Source organism: Halyomorpha halys, unplaced genomic scaffold (assembly GCF_000696795.3).
Source record: "Halyomorpha halys isolate HHAL.00 unplaced genomic scaffold, Hhal_1.1 Scaffold541.1, whole genome shotgun sequence".
Taxonomy (NCBI): Eukaryota; Metazoa; Arthropoda; class Insecta; order Hemiptera; family Pentatomidae; genus Halyomorpha; species Halyomorpha halys.
Window position 1 is genome coordinate 667153 of NW_027112673.1, and position 17629 is coordinate 684781.

General features: G+C 31.2%; 2 protein-coding genes across 11 annotated transcripts in view; one reads left to right on the forward strand and one right to left on the reverse strand.

The window, feature by feature from the left end:
- The first annotated feature begins 187 nt into the window (after nt 1–187).
- Nucleotides 188–6659, forward strand: BBS5 (Bardet-Biedl syndrome 5 protein). Of its 2 annotated transcripts, XM_014425938.3 has the most exons (8): nt 188–338; nt 499–647; nt 3512–3561; nt 3695–3822; nt 3905–4040; nt 4140–4241; nt 4318–4509; nt 5613–6659. In XM_014425938.3, exons 1-8 carry the CDS (start codon nt 241–243, stop codon nt 5820–5822), a joined length of 1065 nt encoding a protein of 354 aa, XP_014281424.1. In that variant the 5' UTR covers nt 188–240; the 3' UTR covers nt 5823–6659. The 2 variants fall into 2 exon arrangements, with proteins under 2 accessions (XP_014281424.1, XP_066906597.1); XM_067050496.1 differs by lacking the exon at nt 499–647 and having other exon boundaries at nt 209–338.
- Nucleotides 6660–6888: 229 nt separating this feature from the next.
- Nucleotides 6889–17629, reverse strand: part of LOC106684069 (probable serine/threonine-protein kinase nek3) — a 70437-nt gene continuing 59696 nt past the window's right edge. For 7 of the 9 annotated variants that reach the window (XM_024359437.2, XM_014425918.2, XM_024359436.2 and 4 more), the window contains 7 exons: nt 11525–15006; nt 10404–10745; nt 9164–9322; nt 7897–8046; nt 7627–7715; nt 7430–7512; nt 6889–7182 (listed from right to left, as the gene is read on the reverse strand). In XM_024359437.2, the coding sequence (XP_024215205.1) occupies nt 7032–7182; nt 7430–7512; nt 7627–7715; nt 7897–8046; nt 9164–9322; nt 10404–10745; nt 11525–14993 (4443 nt within the window). In that variant the 5' untranslated portion in view covers nt 14994–15006 and the 3' untranslated portion in view covers nt 6889–7031. Of the gene's footprint in view, nt 7183–7428; nt 7513–7626; nt 7716–7868; nt 8047–9163; nt 9323–10403; nt 10746–11524; nt 15007–17629 lie in introns of those variants that run through there. The other 2 variants (XM_024359438.2, XM_024359439.2) reach the window with 2 other exon arrangements.

Consider the following 17629-nt stretch of genomic DNA (forward strand, 5'->3'; position numbering starts at 1 on the left):
TTTAATGGAAAGATAATTTTCTAATGAGAATTACATCTTATTTTACATGAAATTAAAATAATTTTTTATGAATAAATAAATAATTTAATAAATATCCAATAATTATTACATTCCTCTTGGCTACAAAATGTTCCCCATAGTTCGTCAAATTGTTTTTAAAAATGAAACACCTTTATTGATCAGAGTTAGTTTGTGTTTGGTTGCTATGGCAGTGAAGAGATTGTGTGATTTATTGAAAATATGGCCATTATCATAGGTAGTTCTGGAAAAGGAAAAGTGAAGAAAGATGTTTCAGATATGTGGGAAGATAAAGAAGTTCGATTTGACATTCCCATTACGTATGTATATTCAAAATGCATTTTTTTTATTTCATATTTAAAATAACCTGAGTAATTTTTTTTTCTATTTTATAATATCCATTATTTCTTTTATCATACTTTTACCTCTAAATCCTTTTAAAACAGTTTGCCTTATTAATTTTACTTTTCTAATTGAAAGGTTAAGCAACATGAGGGCTGGGGAAAAAATCATTGACAAGCTTGATTTTGTGGAAGATACGAAAGGCAATAATGGAGATAAAGGGAGGTTGATAGTGACTAATTTAAGAATATTATGGCATTCGCTATCTGTTTTTAGGATTAGCTTGTGTAAGTACATTTTTTTAATGAAGTGTTCAAAAACCTTTCTCAATGGTTCCATTTCTTATTACTGAGATGGATTTAAAATGAAAATTATTTTGTATATGGTGAATAAATGAATAAGCATATTTTTTAATTAGGATAAACTATTTTTTATGATCAATTTTAATTAGATAGGATGGATACCCCTGGTTAGTAATAAACGACAAAAAAAGTTTTATTTAAAAAACTCCACGTAATTTCTCAATTTTTATCTAATAGATATAATGATTTTAATTACTAATAAATAAGTTGCAATAAAAAATTATTTCTTTAATGTCATTGGCATTTTAATAGAACAACATATTGCCGCTCTGAAAGAATAATGACATAACTGCAATTTTTTTTTTTGTGAAATTGGTTTGATTATTAGGGCTCAAAAATGCATTTAATAGTTGATTGTAAAATGATATAATTTTATTTACAAAATTTGCTATGAGGAAGAAGATCGGTCATTATAACACACATGCTTGTTTAGCTATTTATTTATTTTAGGAATGTAAATACAGTGTTTTTATAATAGAGCATAAAAATGAAGTTTTTTGCTTTAACTTTCACTTTCAATATTTATTTGTAAATTATATTAGGATAAGGATGACGAACAGTTCGTCCTACTGAGGACACCAAATTCATTGTGAGATTAAAAATTTTTGGTTCTATGGTATTCTGATATTTATGTTGAACAATTTTATAATTATCAATGTTCCATTGAGTGGTCAGTAACGCTGCCTAACTTAAACCTCTATCAATTTGGTCAGATGCTGAGATGACTTTCATGTGAGCTACAACTGTCTCATTGGTCACAGTATCTATGAGGGTAATGGCTATTATTCCTATCCTGGTGTGGAATGTGCCTTTTATATCCAGTATGTTCACATTAAAGTTAGTAATGTTGAAGAATGACTGGATGGATTGGCATCGAATATGGGTATCTTTTAGTACAAGAGCCCAAGAGGAGAAAAAAGTCAGTTATCTCACCCCAATTTTTGATTACTTTAATGAAAACTATGTATAGTTAATAGTCAAAAATTGATTGATGAGTCTGTCAAGTATAAGTAGGGGGAATAAAAAATGGCGGCTGTTTCAAAGCGATGAAAAAAACTAATTTTTCATTCGGAGCTCTTTCTCTTTAAAACTACCAACAACAATAGAAAATCTAAGAGAACATCATTTAAAGTGGAGTAAATTTGCTAAACTATAAGCCCTAATAGAGCTATTTACATTCAATAGTTCTCGAGATACAGTTTTTCAAAAAGCATATTTCATAAAAATGTTGTACAGAATACTGAAAGATCAGTAGTTAGTGAATTCATTTTGAAAAATCTATACCTCAAAAACCATTTGACGTACAGATGTCTGTTAGCACTCAAATTAAAGCTAGTTCATTGGGCTATAAAGTAGTTTGATACGTTTATCATCGTAGAGATACGTGTCATGAACTACTTTAAAGTAAGTTAAGTTTCCTCTATTTTGAGTGCTGGCAGACATATATAGAGATGGCAGAGATATATTTTTCAAAAATCAAACATTTTATACGAACAACTAGAAATTAACAGTTTCTGAATTGATTTTGTCAAGTATCATAAAAACTACTACTCCGACATAGATAAACGTTATGAACTATTTTATAGTTAACTTAACTAGCTTTAATTGGAGTGCTGACAGACATCTGTATGCCCTATGGTTTCTGAAATAAAGTTTTTCAAAACTCAAACTTATTGTCCGAACAATTATAAATCAATTTATTTCAGTAAATATCATGAAAACTACTATTCCTACGAAGGTAAAGGTCATAAACTTCTTTGTAGTCCATTATTCTAGCTGAAAACTATTAGATATGAGTGCTAATAAACCCCTAAATGTCACATAGTTCCTGAGATATAGATTTCTCTAAATAAATTAACTAACTACTAATCTTTCAGTAGATTTTTAAGAAAAGTTGTTTTTTAAAAAGCTATATCTGGAGTACTATTGGACGTAAGTAGCTCTATTAGAGCTCATATTTTAACAAATTTACTCTTCTTTAAATAATGTTCTTTTAGATTTTCTAGTATTGTTGGTAGTTTTTAAGATATAGAGCTCGGAATGAAAAATTAATGTTTTTTAAGCTTTTGAAACAGTCGCCATTTTATATTCCCCCTACTTATACTTGGCAAACTCATAAATGTTGACTAGTAATTATGCAAAGTTTTCATTAAAGTAATACAAAATTGGGGTGAAATAACTGCCTTTTTTTCTTTTTTCTTGTACTATTTGTCTAAAGCACTTAAAATCCCTCAATGTTAGAAACTTGAATGTTGCAGTGTGTTACATACTAAAAACACATAGTTCAGAAGTTATAAGCAAAACAATGAACAAAGTTCAAAAATTTCAAGGTTTTACACCTCTCCCCAAGTTTGCACAGAGTCCTCTAGATCAAGAACTCCTATTGTATTTCACACAACTTACCAAAATATTGTCTTTGCAATGTTTTTCTGTTAAAAAGTATCCAACTGCTGAACAATCTTAGCAAATCTCAGTAAAGTTTTCTGATGTGCTTGTGTGAATTCATGTCTGATAATTGGGATCTGCAATTTGTAAAAGTTCATAATTGATTTTTTTAAAAGATTATGTCATATTATTGAATAATACATTATTCCCTTATATTCAATATTTACTGTATCTTCATTCATTGTTATATATGAATTTAAAAAAATAAAAAATTAACCAATATTTCATTTTTCCTTCTCGTTCTGTATATAATTTTTTAAAATATTAATACATATATCATAGTTGTACAATAATATTATAGTATTTTCCAATTTATATTTCATTATTTTTTTTTTTATTTTCAGCAATAGGATTTAATTGTATAGTCTCAGCTACTACAAAAGTAGTTAATTCAGTAAGTAAAAACATCATAATAAAATTCATGTTAGATTAGTTAAATTGTAGCAATAAAAATTTTTAAATAAAAGCCATGAAATTAATAATCTTAATTTTGTGAAATTTATAAATTTGAAATTAAATTGTCTTAGAAACTTAGAGGAACTACTGAAGCTCTCCACCTCCTTACTAAGTTCAATAATTCCCGGTTTGAATTCATCTTTACAAATTTAGTCTCTGGCAACACACGGCATTTTACTTCTGTTATGGGTGTTCACAAGTCAGCATTTTTCTGTTTATATGTAGTTTTGATAAATTACCATTCTTATGATATAGTAATTTTGGTATATTATAATTTTCAGAGCTTACCTTTCATCTAAACCCTACAGGGAACTGAAGCTTCGTGGGGCTGTTGTTCGACACAAGCAGCTTGTTATACTTCCATTAGAACAAATCTGTGATATGGTTGATGGCGTTTGGAATTTATCCAGTGATCAAGTACAATATTACTAAAATAATCAAAAATGTATTTAATATTAAATTATATTTTTAATTTGTTTAATCTGGGTTCCATATAAATCTTTAATTTTTTTAAAGGGAAATTTAGGGTCTTTCATCGTTACTAGTATTCGTTTGGTTTGGTTTGCTGAAATGAATGAAAATTTTAATATTTCTCTTCCATATCTACAAATTTCATCGGTAAGTTAATTTTTTTGTACTTATAAATATGGATTTTATGTAGGTTTGTACCTTAGACATTATTTTTTCTTTTCAGGTCAAAATCCGTGATTCTCGGTTTGGTCCAGCTTTGGTAGTTGAAAGCAAACCAGGTAGTGGTGCCTATGTTTTAGGATTCAAAATCGATCCAATTTCTAAATTACAACAAGTTGCCAAGGAACTAAGTTCAATGCTTGAGATTCACTCTGCTAGCCCTGAGTTTGGAGTTGAATATTCTCTCAGTGATCAGGTGATTTTTCCCTTCTCTAGTAGATTTATTTTATTTTTTTAAAATGAAATCATCATTTATTAATTATAATAATATATAAATATAAAAATAATGTATTTTTAGACCTTCTTTGTAGTAATAATAAAATCATAATTGTATTGAATAACTATTGATACTATAATACTAAATTATAGAATATTGGACTAAAACATTGCTTTTTAAGGTACGCATACTGAATGAATAGTTGAGTAGGTGCTGGCAAGAGATAGAGATAGAGGTGGGATGCTGTTGTGGATGTACAATTAAGAGATTGTGCTTTAGTTGATTTATGTTGCAATCATCATTTTTGAAACATTTATAACATGATACAAAAAGAACCCAAAATTGATGACTTTTTACTATGATAATGTTAGGTACACAAAAGTTCTCATGAGAAAACATGAGAAGATACTGGGTACACACCAAAAATTAGCTTTATATAATGTATGTAATCAATTAATAGAATTATGAAAAATTGTTATCAGGGACAGTCAATTTTGAAAGATTTTCATTGCACAATCACATATTTGTGCTAGAATAATTCTTTATAATATACTTTTACAAACAAAACTTTATATTAGTTAGTCCTTTTATTATTTAAAATCACGATTTCCCCCTCTTCTCCCAAAAAAAATAGTGCTCTTGAACTATTGGCTCCCATTTATTATGGTCTTAAAATATTTTGATATGGAAAATACGCCATTGTGAAAAAAAATAATAACTTAAAAACTTCACATTAAACTCTTGACATTTATTATTTTATGATATGAGAATATCATACATTAATACATTGGAATTATTATGTTAAAACTTTTCATTTGTTGAAAATAAAATTCAAAACTAGTTACATTGTATTTTGGTAGCAAATTTCTGTGTGAATCGAGTAAATTCATACCATTACTTTTAGACATTGGATCACTACTAATTAATTGTTTCTCTTATTACATGTCAGTTTACTTTCACTATTTCACATGTATTTAAATATTGTTTTAGATTTCAACAATTAAAAACCTTTCAAAAAAATTTATGTTTATATGAATTATTGAGACAATATCAAAGATATTTAATTAACATAATATCCATAGGCCGTTTTAGCTGAAACAGTTCCCATAAAGGAGCCAGAATTCGTAGAAGTTGAAGAGGAAGATGTGACTGGTGTGACCGCTGCCCACTACTCTGACGGAAGCCAAGATAGACCACCAGTCTATTCCAACGAACTTGGACTCGCGATTGAAGCTCTGGCTGATAGCCAAAGCCTTTCTTCCCTGTGGCAAATTGTTCCTTCTAAGGCATAATTTAAATCTAATAATTATTTTATTTCTTTTAAAGAAGAAAATTTTATCAGCAGTCATGTAAATTTAAAGAGTTTATTTAAAGTAAAAGATTGAAGGTTATAAGATATCATGGATGTTGACTTAACAAGTACTAATATTTATTATTGATACTTATTGTAATATTATTCTGGCATAGTTTGCTGTGATATTGTACATATGTGGGTGAGTGGAACTCGACAGCTGTGAACTTTCTAAAGGTATAATATTGGAAGCATTGTTTAATTATACCAAAAATAGAACATGGCTAATTGTTTTCTTTCTTATAGCTCTCTCTATATAAGTAGAATGTCCATTTTTAGAGCTGCTATAACTATAACTAGGCTGTTGACTTCTGCTTGCTCAAGAAATACAAAAACCAATAACAGGTTCTTGGTGCTATGATAAGGTGCTAAAATTGTCAATGCAGGACCATTAAATTTTAATTTAAAAATAATATTGTTGTGTTCTGTAAAAAAGAAAAAAAAACTAACATTCTCAGGAGGGTATATTTTCTACTTTATCTGTCAGAAAAATTAATATTGAATGAAATATCTATAATATGCTTATAATTCTGAGAACCTGTTACATTTCCTAGTTGTGTGTCATATAGTTAAAATGATTAGTATCATCATAGTGATCATACAAAGAAACAAGTGGAAATTCAAAAGTATTCTGTTTGTTGAACTCACCCTTTTTACAGATTGTAAATTTTATTTTAATCTAAAAGCTCATTGTATTTTTATTTTAAAATCTCTACATATCATGTCCTTTGAAATCAATCCTTATGGTCCATCTACTTAGTCCATAAGAAAAAAATTATAATCAATTATGGGGTTGAAATTGAATAATAAATATGTTATATTTATCTTTTGTTTTATTTTGTACCTGCTTGGGTGCTTAAATTAATCACAATGTAAGTCGTGCACTGTACTCTCTCAATATTAATTTTATAATTAACAGTTTCTAAAATCTATAATATCAATTTAAAAAAATCAGGAAGAGTATAGTAGAAAGGATTAGTTTTAATAAATAAAAATAATAACTGTGATAAATGTTAAATAGGTATATATTTATGTATTAAAACAACATTTATAAAAATATAGTTGATGTTACAGGATTTGAATCAAATAGTAACATATTTGTACTTAAAATATTCGATAACAAAGGCAGCGTTGTAAAGGCACTGTTGGTCTACCTCGTAAACTTATACCTCTGTGGTCTGAGGATATCTCTTTCACTTTGAGTCGGAACTCTTGGTTTCTTTTCAGGTGTTATTGCAAGACCAGTCACATGGAGGTCTCCAGTTGTCTCACTTCCATCTTCAGTACTGTATTTCGACCTCCTACAGAATAAAGAATATCTGTGTTAAAGCATATATCTGTGATAAAGCAATTTAAGTAATTAAATAATAGGAAGATATTATTGATATTTTAAAATTTTATATAAAGCTAAAGTAAAATACAAAAATATGGAAGTGGTGACATTTCGTCAAAAAAATTCTTAAAAAGTCACTTTTTGTCAAGAATAATGCCTTCCATGCATACTTCAATCTTGCTTTTCTCTTATCAATCTTATATAAATTTCACTACCTTGAGCTTAAACGATTGATGTAATCTTCCTCATAACTGAAATTATCTCTGGCTGTTCCACCTCTTGTTCTTTCGTAAGAGCTCTGTTAAATATGTATTATTAGTTTTGAAATACTAAATACTGCCATAGGTATATGTATTGTTTGATTATTTATGAAACAAAAACTAAGGAACCATTTGATTCATGTTATTATTACCTTAGGATGATGGTTGGTTTGGAGGGTATACTCAAGTTGATTATGTTTTTCATTCCTTGACATATGAGCAAATTCTTCTATCATGGGATCTGTAAGAAACTTAGTTATGAATATGAAAATTTTAATAAAATTATTTCAAAATAATCAAATTTTCCCTTTCTCTCATTTTTAAACTTAAAAATTCTAGTTTATAAGAATTCAATATGAAATTGATGAATATTTTGTTGAAGAGAAAAACTGACCCAAACTCTCACTGTTTAAACTATGCACCTTGCCTCTTTGTTCTTATGTACTGATACTGATGCATCCCATTTTCTTGTTTCTTTCCTTGTTTCCCGAATGTTAGCTTCATTTCTACGTCTGGTGGAGGATCGTTTCCAGAGCCACTACTTCCAGCTACCGTAACCGTCCAATTAGAGCCTGAAAATAAAAAAAGATAATGTGATGGAAGAAGGGAAAAACTTTTATTCTGGTATGGTGTCAACATAAATTTGATCTGTCAGTTTAATTCAGTCTAGTATAGCTATAAAAAAATTAAATAAATTATAGAAAAGGATATCAGTATAATAAATTACTCATTAAAAAAATCTCAAAGTAAGATAAGGAGCAGAACAAAAAACAAAAAAAAAATTGTGAAACAAATAGGTGAACTAACTAACTGTCTTTCATTTAAACTATCACAAAAAAACAGTTAAATTATTTTTATATTCATACATAATGCAGCTTTTTCAATTATGACCCACAATGAAAAAGAGGAAGAATACATAAAAATAAAAGGAATTTTTTTTTATTTAGTAAAAAGTTCATAATGAAAATAATGAAATAGAAGATTAAAAAAAAGAAATGAAAGAAAACAATCCTATGAAGCTGAGTTTTAAAAAAAGCAAACTGTAATATCCTTGTCCAGTAATATGATTTGGAAGTTTTTATTAAGAACATAAATTTAGATTTATGTCAGTTTTATATATTATGTACCTAATAATATATTAATTTTTAAAAAAATGTTAATAGAGTATTTAATTTTTATAAATTTCCTATTTATTTATTTATTTTTAGAATCTCTTAAAAAATCCCAATGTTATTTGGTAGTTTAATCTAACTCAGAGATAAATATCATCAATTGATTTGTAATAAAAGAAGAATAAGCTGGTATAGCATTGATTAAAATAATTGAAGACATTAGTGGATGAAGGTGTTATGTTAGAAATGTATCAATTTGAGAAAAAATGAATTCAATCATTTTTATTCCTATGAAAACTATTACACAAGGTTTAGAAAAATTAGACAAGGTCTAGAATAGAACTCCTTGCATGTTATTAAAGTTAATTAAGAAAGTAGAATTTAAAATATTCTTCCAAGCATTAATGCAACTGATAGCTCATAGCACCTTCATATACTCATGTCTTCAATTATGGAATTAATTATTTCACCACCATTTTGGATTTCAATCCCTATATATTGGAATTTTAAACTATTTCAATCTATTATTAAAGTAAAATATTTCTATGGTAGGGTTTAATGAATGCCCTGTTATTACCATTATTAACATGATTCAAGCTTCTATGAACTCTGTGACGATGATGTGATCTTCTTTCCGGAAGTTTCAGTTGCTGAGGGGGAGGACTTTCTGATAGAATTACTGTAGAAGATGTTATTGAGCTTATAGATTGTTCTGAACAGGCTACTTCCACAGCTCCTGAAATAAATGTTTCATTTAGTGTTTAGATATAGCTACGCATTCTTAGCCAAAAAGGACAGTTCAGTAGTCTATGGTAATTTTTTATTTAAGCAATACATATTTACTTTTTTATATGAAAAATAAATATATATTATGGTATATGTCTAAAATATATTCTTTCCTTAGACTTAATTCATATTTTTAATCACTATTAAATTACTAAGTGATGAAATTACCTTTGCCAAATTTTTCCATTTGAAACCAAATTACTCCCAGTTACTTCCATAATACACCTTTACTTTGAATACTATTGTATAAATATCACTGGGGATCTCAAGGCAAAACTAAAACAATTAATAAATTCCATTGTATGGTTCTCCAGGATTTCCAGGGATGCACCCTTATTATATGGAGTTGATAACTGAGTATATAACTAAGTTTGAACTCTTGGTTCATTCCTGCAATAACCATTCCTGGTCTTCAGACTTTTATACAACGGCCACAGAATTGTAGGTTTTGACAGTTCCTCTTCCTTATAGAATGCCATTCCTACTTCCATCTGTCTCTCCTATCTTGGCTATTGTGTTTGATATCTAGTTATAGACTTATTTATTGTATTCTGATCTCTGGTAATTGAACCTTATTTATTGGAGGTGTGAAAGGCCTCTGAGATTGATTTTGAGATTTTTTTTGTTTCTTTACTCCTGAGTCCATCCAGCATGGTTCTGTAGGAATGATAAAATTAATATTTTTAAACCGACTGGACTAGTCTTCCTTTAAAGTTGATTGGATAGGTGAAGATTCTTTAAATTTCAAACTACATAACAGATTTTATGATCTCCTATTCTCATTATCTTACAGGCCAACTTAATCTATTAATCATATTAACTATATACATTCTCTGTGGATTTTGCATAAATACAGCGAGCTTGTAAAAGTGATTGTAGTGGAATTATTGGAACCAGGTCATTTACAGTATCATTCATCTTATTTTTTGTATAATGAATTCATCATTGATATAATGTTATCATAAAAAATCAGTAAAAATTGTTTGCATACTTATACTTATTAGAAAAGAAAGTAATTTTAAAATCCTTACTTGAAGACATTTTTTCTTGCTCCCCTCTGCTACGGGTACCCAATTCGGTGATGGCCTCCCTTGTCAGATTAATCTGACTTCGTTTGGTCCGCTTGCTCTTCTTGACTCCAGGAAGAGTTTCTACTGCTGGTATGCTTGATTTTTTTTTATCCCTTTCAGGAGTTGATGAAGAACTAGAAGTGTTGATTTCTGGAAGGGTGACTCTTCCACGCCCGATGTTTTTTGACTCAGACTCTGGTGTTGCATGTATTTCTACTGTGTACTCTTCTATTTTGTCTTCTTCTTTTTCTACAGTCTGTATTCTTCTTCTGGTTTCTGTAACTTGGGTTTGGCACATAGATGCTGTCAAAAAAAAGAAAAAAATCAGGAAATAGTACTGTTCAAATTTTTAATTAAGTATTGTTTAATAATCTTCAATTTAGATTATAAATAAATAAGTTAAATATGAAGTACTTCTAATATTTTGAAAGAAAAGTATTTCAATTGCAAACTACTGTACAGAATTTTGGAAGAAAAGTGTTTTGTAAAGAAAAGTAAAATACTCCTAGTGAATGATGAAATACTTTTCTGTTTATATATGAGATACACCCAAGTATTTTAAATACAAGATGCGAAATACAAAATACTATTTAATTTAACTTCTCGAAATACAAATTACACCTCAGTATTTTTTTTTTTATCAGTCCTTTAAATCTTAGGTGTATTGCATTTTAATTATAAGAATACAGTAATAACCAGAACTTACTGAATACAGCACATTTTGTTAAAACAAATATTAATTTTATTCAAGAAGATCCCAAAATATCACTTTTTTACCATTGCTTTGCATTTCTTGGATATATATATGTTATGACTGTTCAGTATGTAATACCTGATGTTTTCATGAAATATTAGCACAAAAGGTTGAAGTAGTCTATCATTTCTAGGTATAAATTAGGGTTATACATCTTTCTTTTTTTAAAATCTAAAATCTATGTTTTTTTTTATACGAGTCTCTATAAAACAAAAATTCTAACACTTAATAAACACATATCACTAATACTCTCAATGTAATATTGCCCATTTTAGATGCTGTAATTAAGCAATACCCTGATTAGATAATGATAAAAAGAATATATTACCTTCCTCACCATTGCTGTCCGAGAATTCTAGGTTATCCCTGAGGAGGTAGAAGTTGATCCACCCCTTTGAGAGGGTGAGAAGCTCCTCTTGCCCTTCCACATGGCCAGCACTGAGGGATGCTCGCCCCTTGTACTGCCTCACCAGCATGGGGCTTTCTCTGTTTTCTGATCTGAATCTACCAATCACCAGGTTCGATTTCCTCTTTGGTTGATCACTTGTTTGTGTAGCTTCAGCTGTTCTATTTGTACATGGAACACTTGGTTCCGTATTTGTTGCTGCATTGACATTATTTGAACTTACTTGTATTATTTGATCTACAAGATGTGGCTCTGTTAGTACACCCATCTCCCGCTTCTCGATAGTTGAAGCATTTGATTTCTCTTGAATTAGTTTATCTTCTGGAATAGATTCTGTTGAGCTGTTTTTTTCTTCAGGAATAGCTTCGAACATCCTGAATTTAGGAATTTGACCTGTTAAATTGCTCCTTCTAATTGTGAACTTTGGAGCCTGTTTTCGTTCTTCCCTTGAATCTGTACTCTTTTTGCCTTGAGGAATTTTTGATTTACTCAGGTCTCCTCGAGGTGAAATCCTTTGTAATGTACACATGTGGCAAGTACATACCGGGACATTTAGTTCTAGTACTTGAGATTTTTTTTTGTGTGATTTAGAAGAAAATATATTTTTACAATATGGAGTTTGTGGGGTGCTGTTAAATACAGTATCGGAATTATAATTATTGATGTTTTTGTTATTTTCAGTTACTGATTCTTGTTCATCTGTATTTGTACCCTTATTGATTTTTCCTTTATTTAGTTCCTTATTTTTTTTATGTTTCCCATCCTTACTTTTCCTACTACTTTGTACATCCACTGTCTTATACTCTCCAGTTCCAGTGATTATCTGTTTAATGACTTGGGGCGGGAATTGAACGTCTTTCTTTTTGTCACCCTTTTCTTTTTTCAGCCGATTAATAATGTCATCTGACTGTAATATAGATACATTAGTTTGGGTTGAAATAGATTTGGATTCGACTGTGTTACATGCCTTATCTACCATTCTTAGTGATGCATCTGTTATGGGGTCATCCACTGAACTTTCCGCTTCATCGTAACTACCAATCTCCATATCAACTTCATAGGTGTCAGATTCTGAATTATCACTGTCTTCTTGGTCGTGAATGTCAGAAGTTTGCACATATATTGAAACCAAGTATGGTTCAGTGTTACACGAAATATCAGATCGTTCTACAGTGTCTATAATGTCATCTTTATATTCTTCAGTTTGTACTCCATGAGAACGACTTTTAGGGGGTTGGACTTCGTTCTCAGTTTCATTTTTCTGACTCCCTTGATCGACAAATGTTTTTGACTGTCCGTCCTGCTCTTCCGAAAATGTTATTGTTTCTGAAGTGCGCATCAACATTTGTCGTGCTCTTGTATTTTCTTCCAAAGCTGTTATTAAAACATCTGCAATTGACCTGTCTAATTCAATTTTTCTATGAGATATTTCATTTTGGATTGTTGTACTAGTAGTAGGTTTTATTGGACTAGTGACGTTTTTTGCTGTTGTGTTAGAATCAGAAGTAGCAATTTCTTGTTTAACCTCAGGAATACGAAGGTAGTCTTTTTCTATTTTATTTGGTTTTCTGTCCTGTTCCTTAGTATCGATTTCTTGTGTAGCTGTAAATAAACTAGAATCTTCTTTTGTTTCTATTTCGCTTGTTGACTGTAGTATATTCATATTTGTTGGTTCCGTTTTGTAATAGTTTTCACAATTTTTAGTCATTATACTCTTCGTAGTGTTGGAAAGTTCTTCTTTAATTGTTTCACTGGTAGTTTTTTTCAAGCTCATTTCCGAAGCTAAGTTTATCTGTTTTTCTTTGGTAATTATTGTCTTCAAATTATCAGACATTTCTATCTTGATGATTTCTGAGATTTGGACAAGATTAGGATTAGCGTTGCTGCTTTTGCTAGTTTCGGTTTGTTTGAGCCTTTGATTTTGTTCCCTGCCATTGTTGTCATTGCCATTATTATTATTATTACAGTGGTTATTATTAAACTTATTTCTTTGGATGTTGTCGATCTTTGGTTCAAATCCCATATTATTTCCGTTCACTAATCGCATCGAAGCATTTTTAGTTGATGGACCGGGATTGAAATTATTTTTATTAATATTGTTGTTATTTGGGCACTCTTGAAAAATTGCCATCTTCTCATGCTTCATAAATGGCCCAGCTGTATTAGTTTCATGTCTATTACTTTTTTCGTCTGAAGAATGCAAATTTACGCGGCGAACTCTCCTCACAATTTTCTTTCTCCTCCTGTGAAGGGCATATTGTTGATGCCTAACCAATTTGTCTTCATATTCTTTTTTTATTTCTTGTTCCCTCTTTCTTAAACGATTTCGTAGCCATTCTGGGATTGTGTATTCTCTTATAATTTCTTCTTCTCCTGTTAAGGACAAGAAATACGCATAGGCATCCTTGGATTTGGGCAGTCTTTTACGTTCCTGTTCCATGGTAACTTCTCCACGCACCATTCTTTGATCGTGTTTCGATTGTTTCCTTAGGCGTGACGGCCTGAATTCATCTGGATCTTCCAAACTATCCGTCAGACTTAGCTCACTATCACTGGAATAATCGATTGATGACGTATTAACTATCATCGAGTTGGTTCTTGGAATGGCTGAATATCGTGGAATAACCGAATTCTCTATTGGAAATTCGTCGTAGTTACTTCCGGTACATGCCATATCGGTTCTCAGTCTATCACGAAATTCAATGGGTCTCATTTCTTCTGAAATTTCGGCCATTATCACTTGTGAACATTGCTCTTTCATTTGCAGAGGTTTATCGTCACTCTGCGAGTCACTACTGTCTTTGAACACATTAATTTCAGGAACTTTGAAGAGTGCATGATTGCCGGTCTGGCAAGCCGTATTTACTTTTTCTTCTTCTTTGTTTTCCGATTCTCCCCTGCGTCTGTTTGCTTCTACTACGGTTTCATCGGACATATCAGTTTCAATACTGACTGCAATATCGAGAACAGTGTCTTCAGTCCGATCTGGTTGAAGGCCTGTCACCGAGGTTGTTCTATCTGTCCGTTCAGGAAATGAGACTTGAGTCGCTGCCTCTTCTGTACGGAATAGAGCGGCATAACTTTCTGGTGTCGTGGACGGGACACTTAGTGTGGAATCTTGAGTGGAAGTGGTTCTATCCGAGACAGTTTGGCAGTCAGAGGTAGCGTAAGACCAGACACAGGGGCTGGGGGTGGCCAAGAAGGGTAAAGAGGATGTCCTGCCGATGCTCTCCCTGGGGCTTGTTTGGATTGATTTGTCTGCGCACCGCCTCCGGCGGCATTCCTCGCTGGAGCTACTCGTGTTGCTCTCTGCTCGCTGCCGGAGGCGGTATTTCCTCATGATAGTTTCCGGAACCGAGTATCGTCGCCGTGGTAGGTCCAGCACCCTCATTCTATCCACCCCTCTGAAAAAAAAGAAATGAAAAGTTAAGAAATAATTAAATAATTATTTTAGAATCACCACTTTTTTCAATTTTACTATTTAACTTTCTTAAAATAAGCTCCTTATGAAAAAAGTGTCCGCCATAGTGCAGTTTAGTGTTTTTAACAATTGGAGGCCAGTAAAACAACGAAAGGTCTCATAGCTTTATAGCGTTTAAATCGCTCCTATTTTAACCATTTCATTTAATCTACACCCAACAATAGTAAATGTCTATGCAATTTTTAAAAAATGAATATCGAGGCACTTTTGAGAGATCCCTGTGATGAACCCAATTAATTGTGCAATGTCGAATCTAATTGGGTTACCACAGGTATTTCTAAATCCATTGTGCCTGGCTATATATCCTGGAGAACACATTAAATATTAAATTTATATAATACTGAAATAAAATGTGGGTTTATGATACTCTCTAAACGAGAAGAAGAATCTGTACTGATTACAATGCCGACACAAGAAGTATCGAGAAGAAATTGCAGTACTGGTGGACCTCACTCCTCATTAAGTGCTTTAAAGTATTTATTCTGGCTCCAACCAGTTGCATCACGGAATATACCTAACAAAATATTGGAGAGTATCGATGCAGTTTCAAGCGAATCTTAACACATGAATTATTGACCAAATATTATTATACCGCCGAACAGTTTAAATTTTAAAGTACAAATGCTCCATTGACCTTAAACGTTGACTAAACATAAATGTATACACTTCTTATCACCTCATTCTATGAAGGCTCAATAATTGTCAAAGAGTACTATTACTTGATCAACGATTATACAAGGAAGTAATGTCGCCAACATTATTCACGCCTAACCATCAGGTATATCTCCTTAGTAAATTTATTAAGAATGAATACAAGCAAAACATTTCAAAAAAACCCGAATCGGCGATTTCTATCCCCAGAGGTTTGAGATTTGTACAGATTTAAAGTTTACATTTTCTAATTTCAAATAAAGGACACCGTATACATTTGAATTGGAATCATAACCCTCCTTAACCAAGAGGTGAAGCCCCAAGTTATGGGGGCTTCCAGATTAAAGCTGGGGTGTCATTTTCTGAACTACTTAGGGCTGTAAACAACAGGCTATTTAAAATAATTGATTAATTTAATATTTGAAAAGTATTTAACATTAAAAAGAAAAATTTAACGAATACAAGAGGTTCTTTTTTTTTTTTTACTTTTCGAATAGAAAAATCATAAATTTTGTAGTATCACGTACTAAAACTTAGTGTATATTTGGCACTGACTGGAATAATAAAGTCTAACTTTAGCTTCATCATTCTTTGATGAAAAAGGGAGTTCCAAATAATTCGGGTATTGATATGCATGTTAGTGATACTTAATTGAATCCAAATAGATAATTTTTAAAACAGGAGTTTTCTTTCTAAAATAAATGGGAGCAATACTTGACTAAGCAATCAGTGATGATCAATACTCGTTTATGATTCGTTCTTTAAGTTAATATATTCCTTTTCTTGGAACTATTAATCGTTAACAAGTTCTTTAAAAGTATTCAGATGCTTCGATTATTCGTGGTGGCTCCATGGAATGAAAACTTGGCCCTGCCATTCTGATTAGAATAGGTTGATTATCTGTATAATAATCCTCCCGTACGTCAGAAATGGCCGGGCGTTACTCATTTTATGGAACTTCATAAAGAAATAACTATACTCCTTTATTCATTCATGGTTATTTGCTAAGAGTTATGAGAGGGTGTTTATATTGTGAATAGGATTGGAAAGGAAGATTTTTGTTTGGAATTATCAATAGTGGATCCTCCGGAAACAGGAAGCGTTGTGGCTCTATTCCGGTGACTGCTCGGTTACAGAAATAGCGGCCCATGAGGTGGGGTCTTACTTCCTTTCAGCCACCGTCAATAAACACTTTTCTTATAGTGTATACTAGGGACGCTACATCGCCGATAAAACATCGATATTCAATATTAAAACATCGCCAAAAATACACGATGTTTTTTAAAATCCATTTCAATAACATAAGGTCTGTTCTAACGACTACGCATGCTCCTGACTGTCATAAGTTTTTACTGGAACTAGAGATGAGACATCGTCTACAAAAAACATCGATGTTTTAATATATCTATGTTCAATATTACAATATCGTTGCTTACAAAATATTGCCAAAAATCCATAGAATTTTTGTTTTCTACTTCTCTGAAAACGTTTAGACTCGCATATAATAGAAATCCAAAAAGTTAATATAACTACAACACGAGGAGGCCCCTCACCACCGGTTTAAAATAGCACCCTTTTTTAGAATGGATATCTCTTAAATAACGAATAAACATTACAGGTAACCTTAAAATACCAAAGGTAGTAAAAGGTAAGACCCAACACGAATTACTTTCTTTTTCACAGAAATGCACTTATTAATTCATGCGGGAAATGAGATGGCCGACAAAGCTGCTAGAGAAGCGCTAGTCCTCCCAGGTAGACCCGCAGCAATCTTAACGGCAAAGGAACTTGCTCACCCTTTAAAGGAATCTATTAATAAAAGATGGCAGGCAATGTGAGATGAAAGTCCACCCAGTAAGTTGAAACCTATCAAGAAAGATGTGAAGCCCTGGATT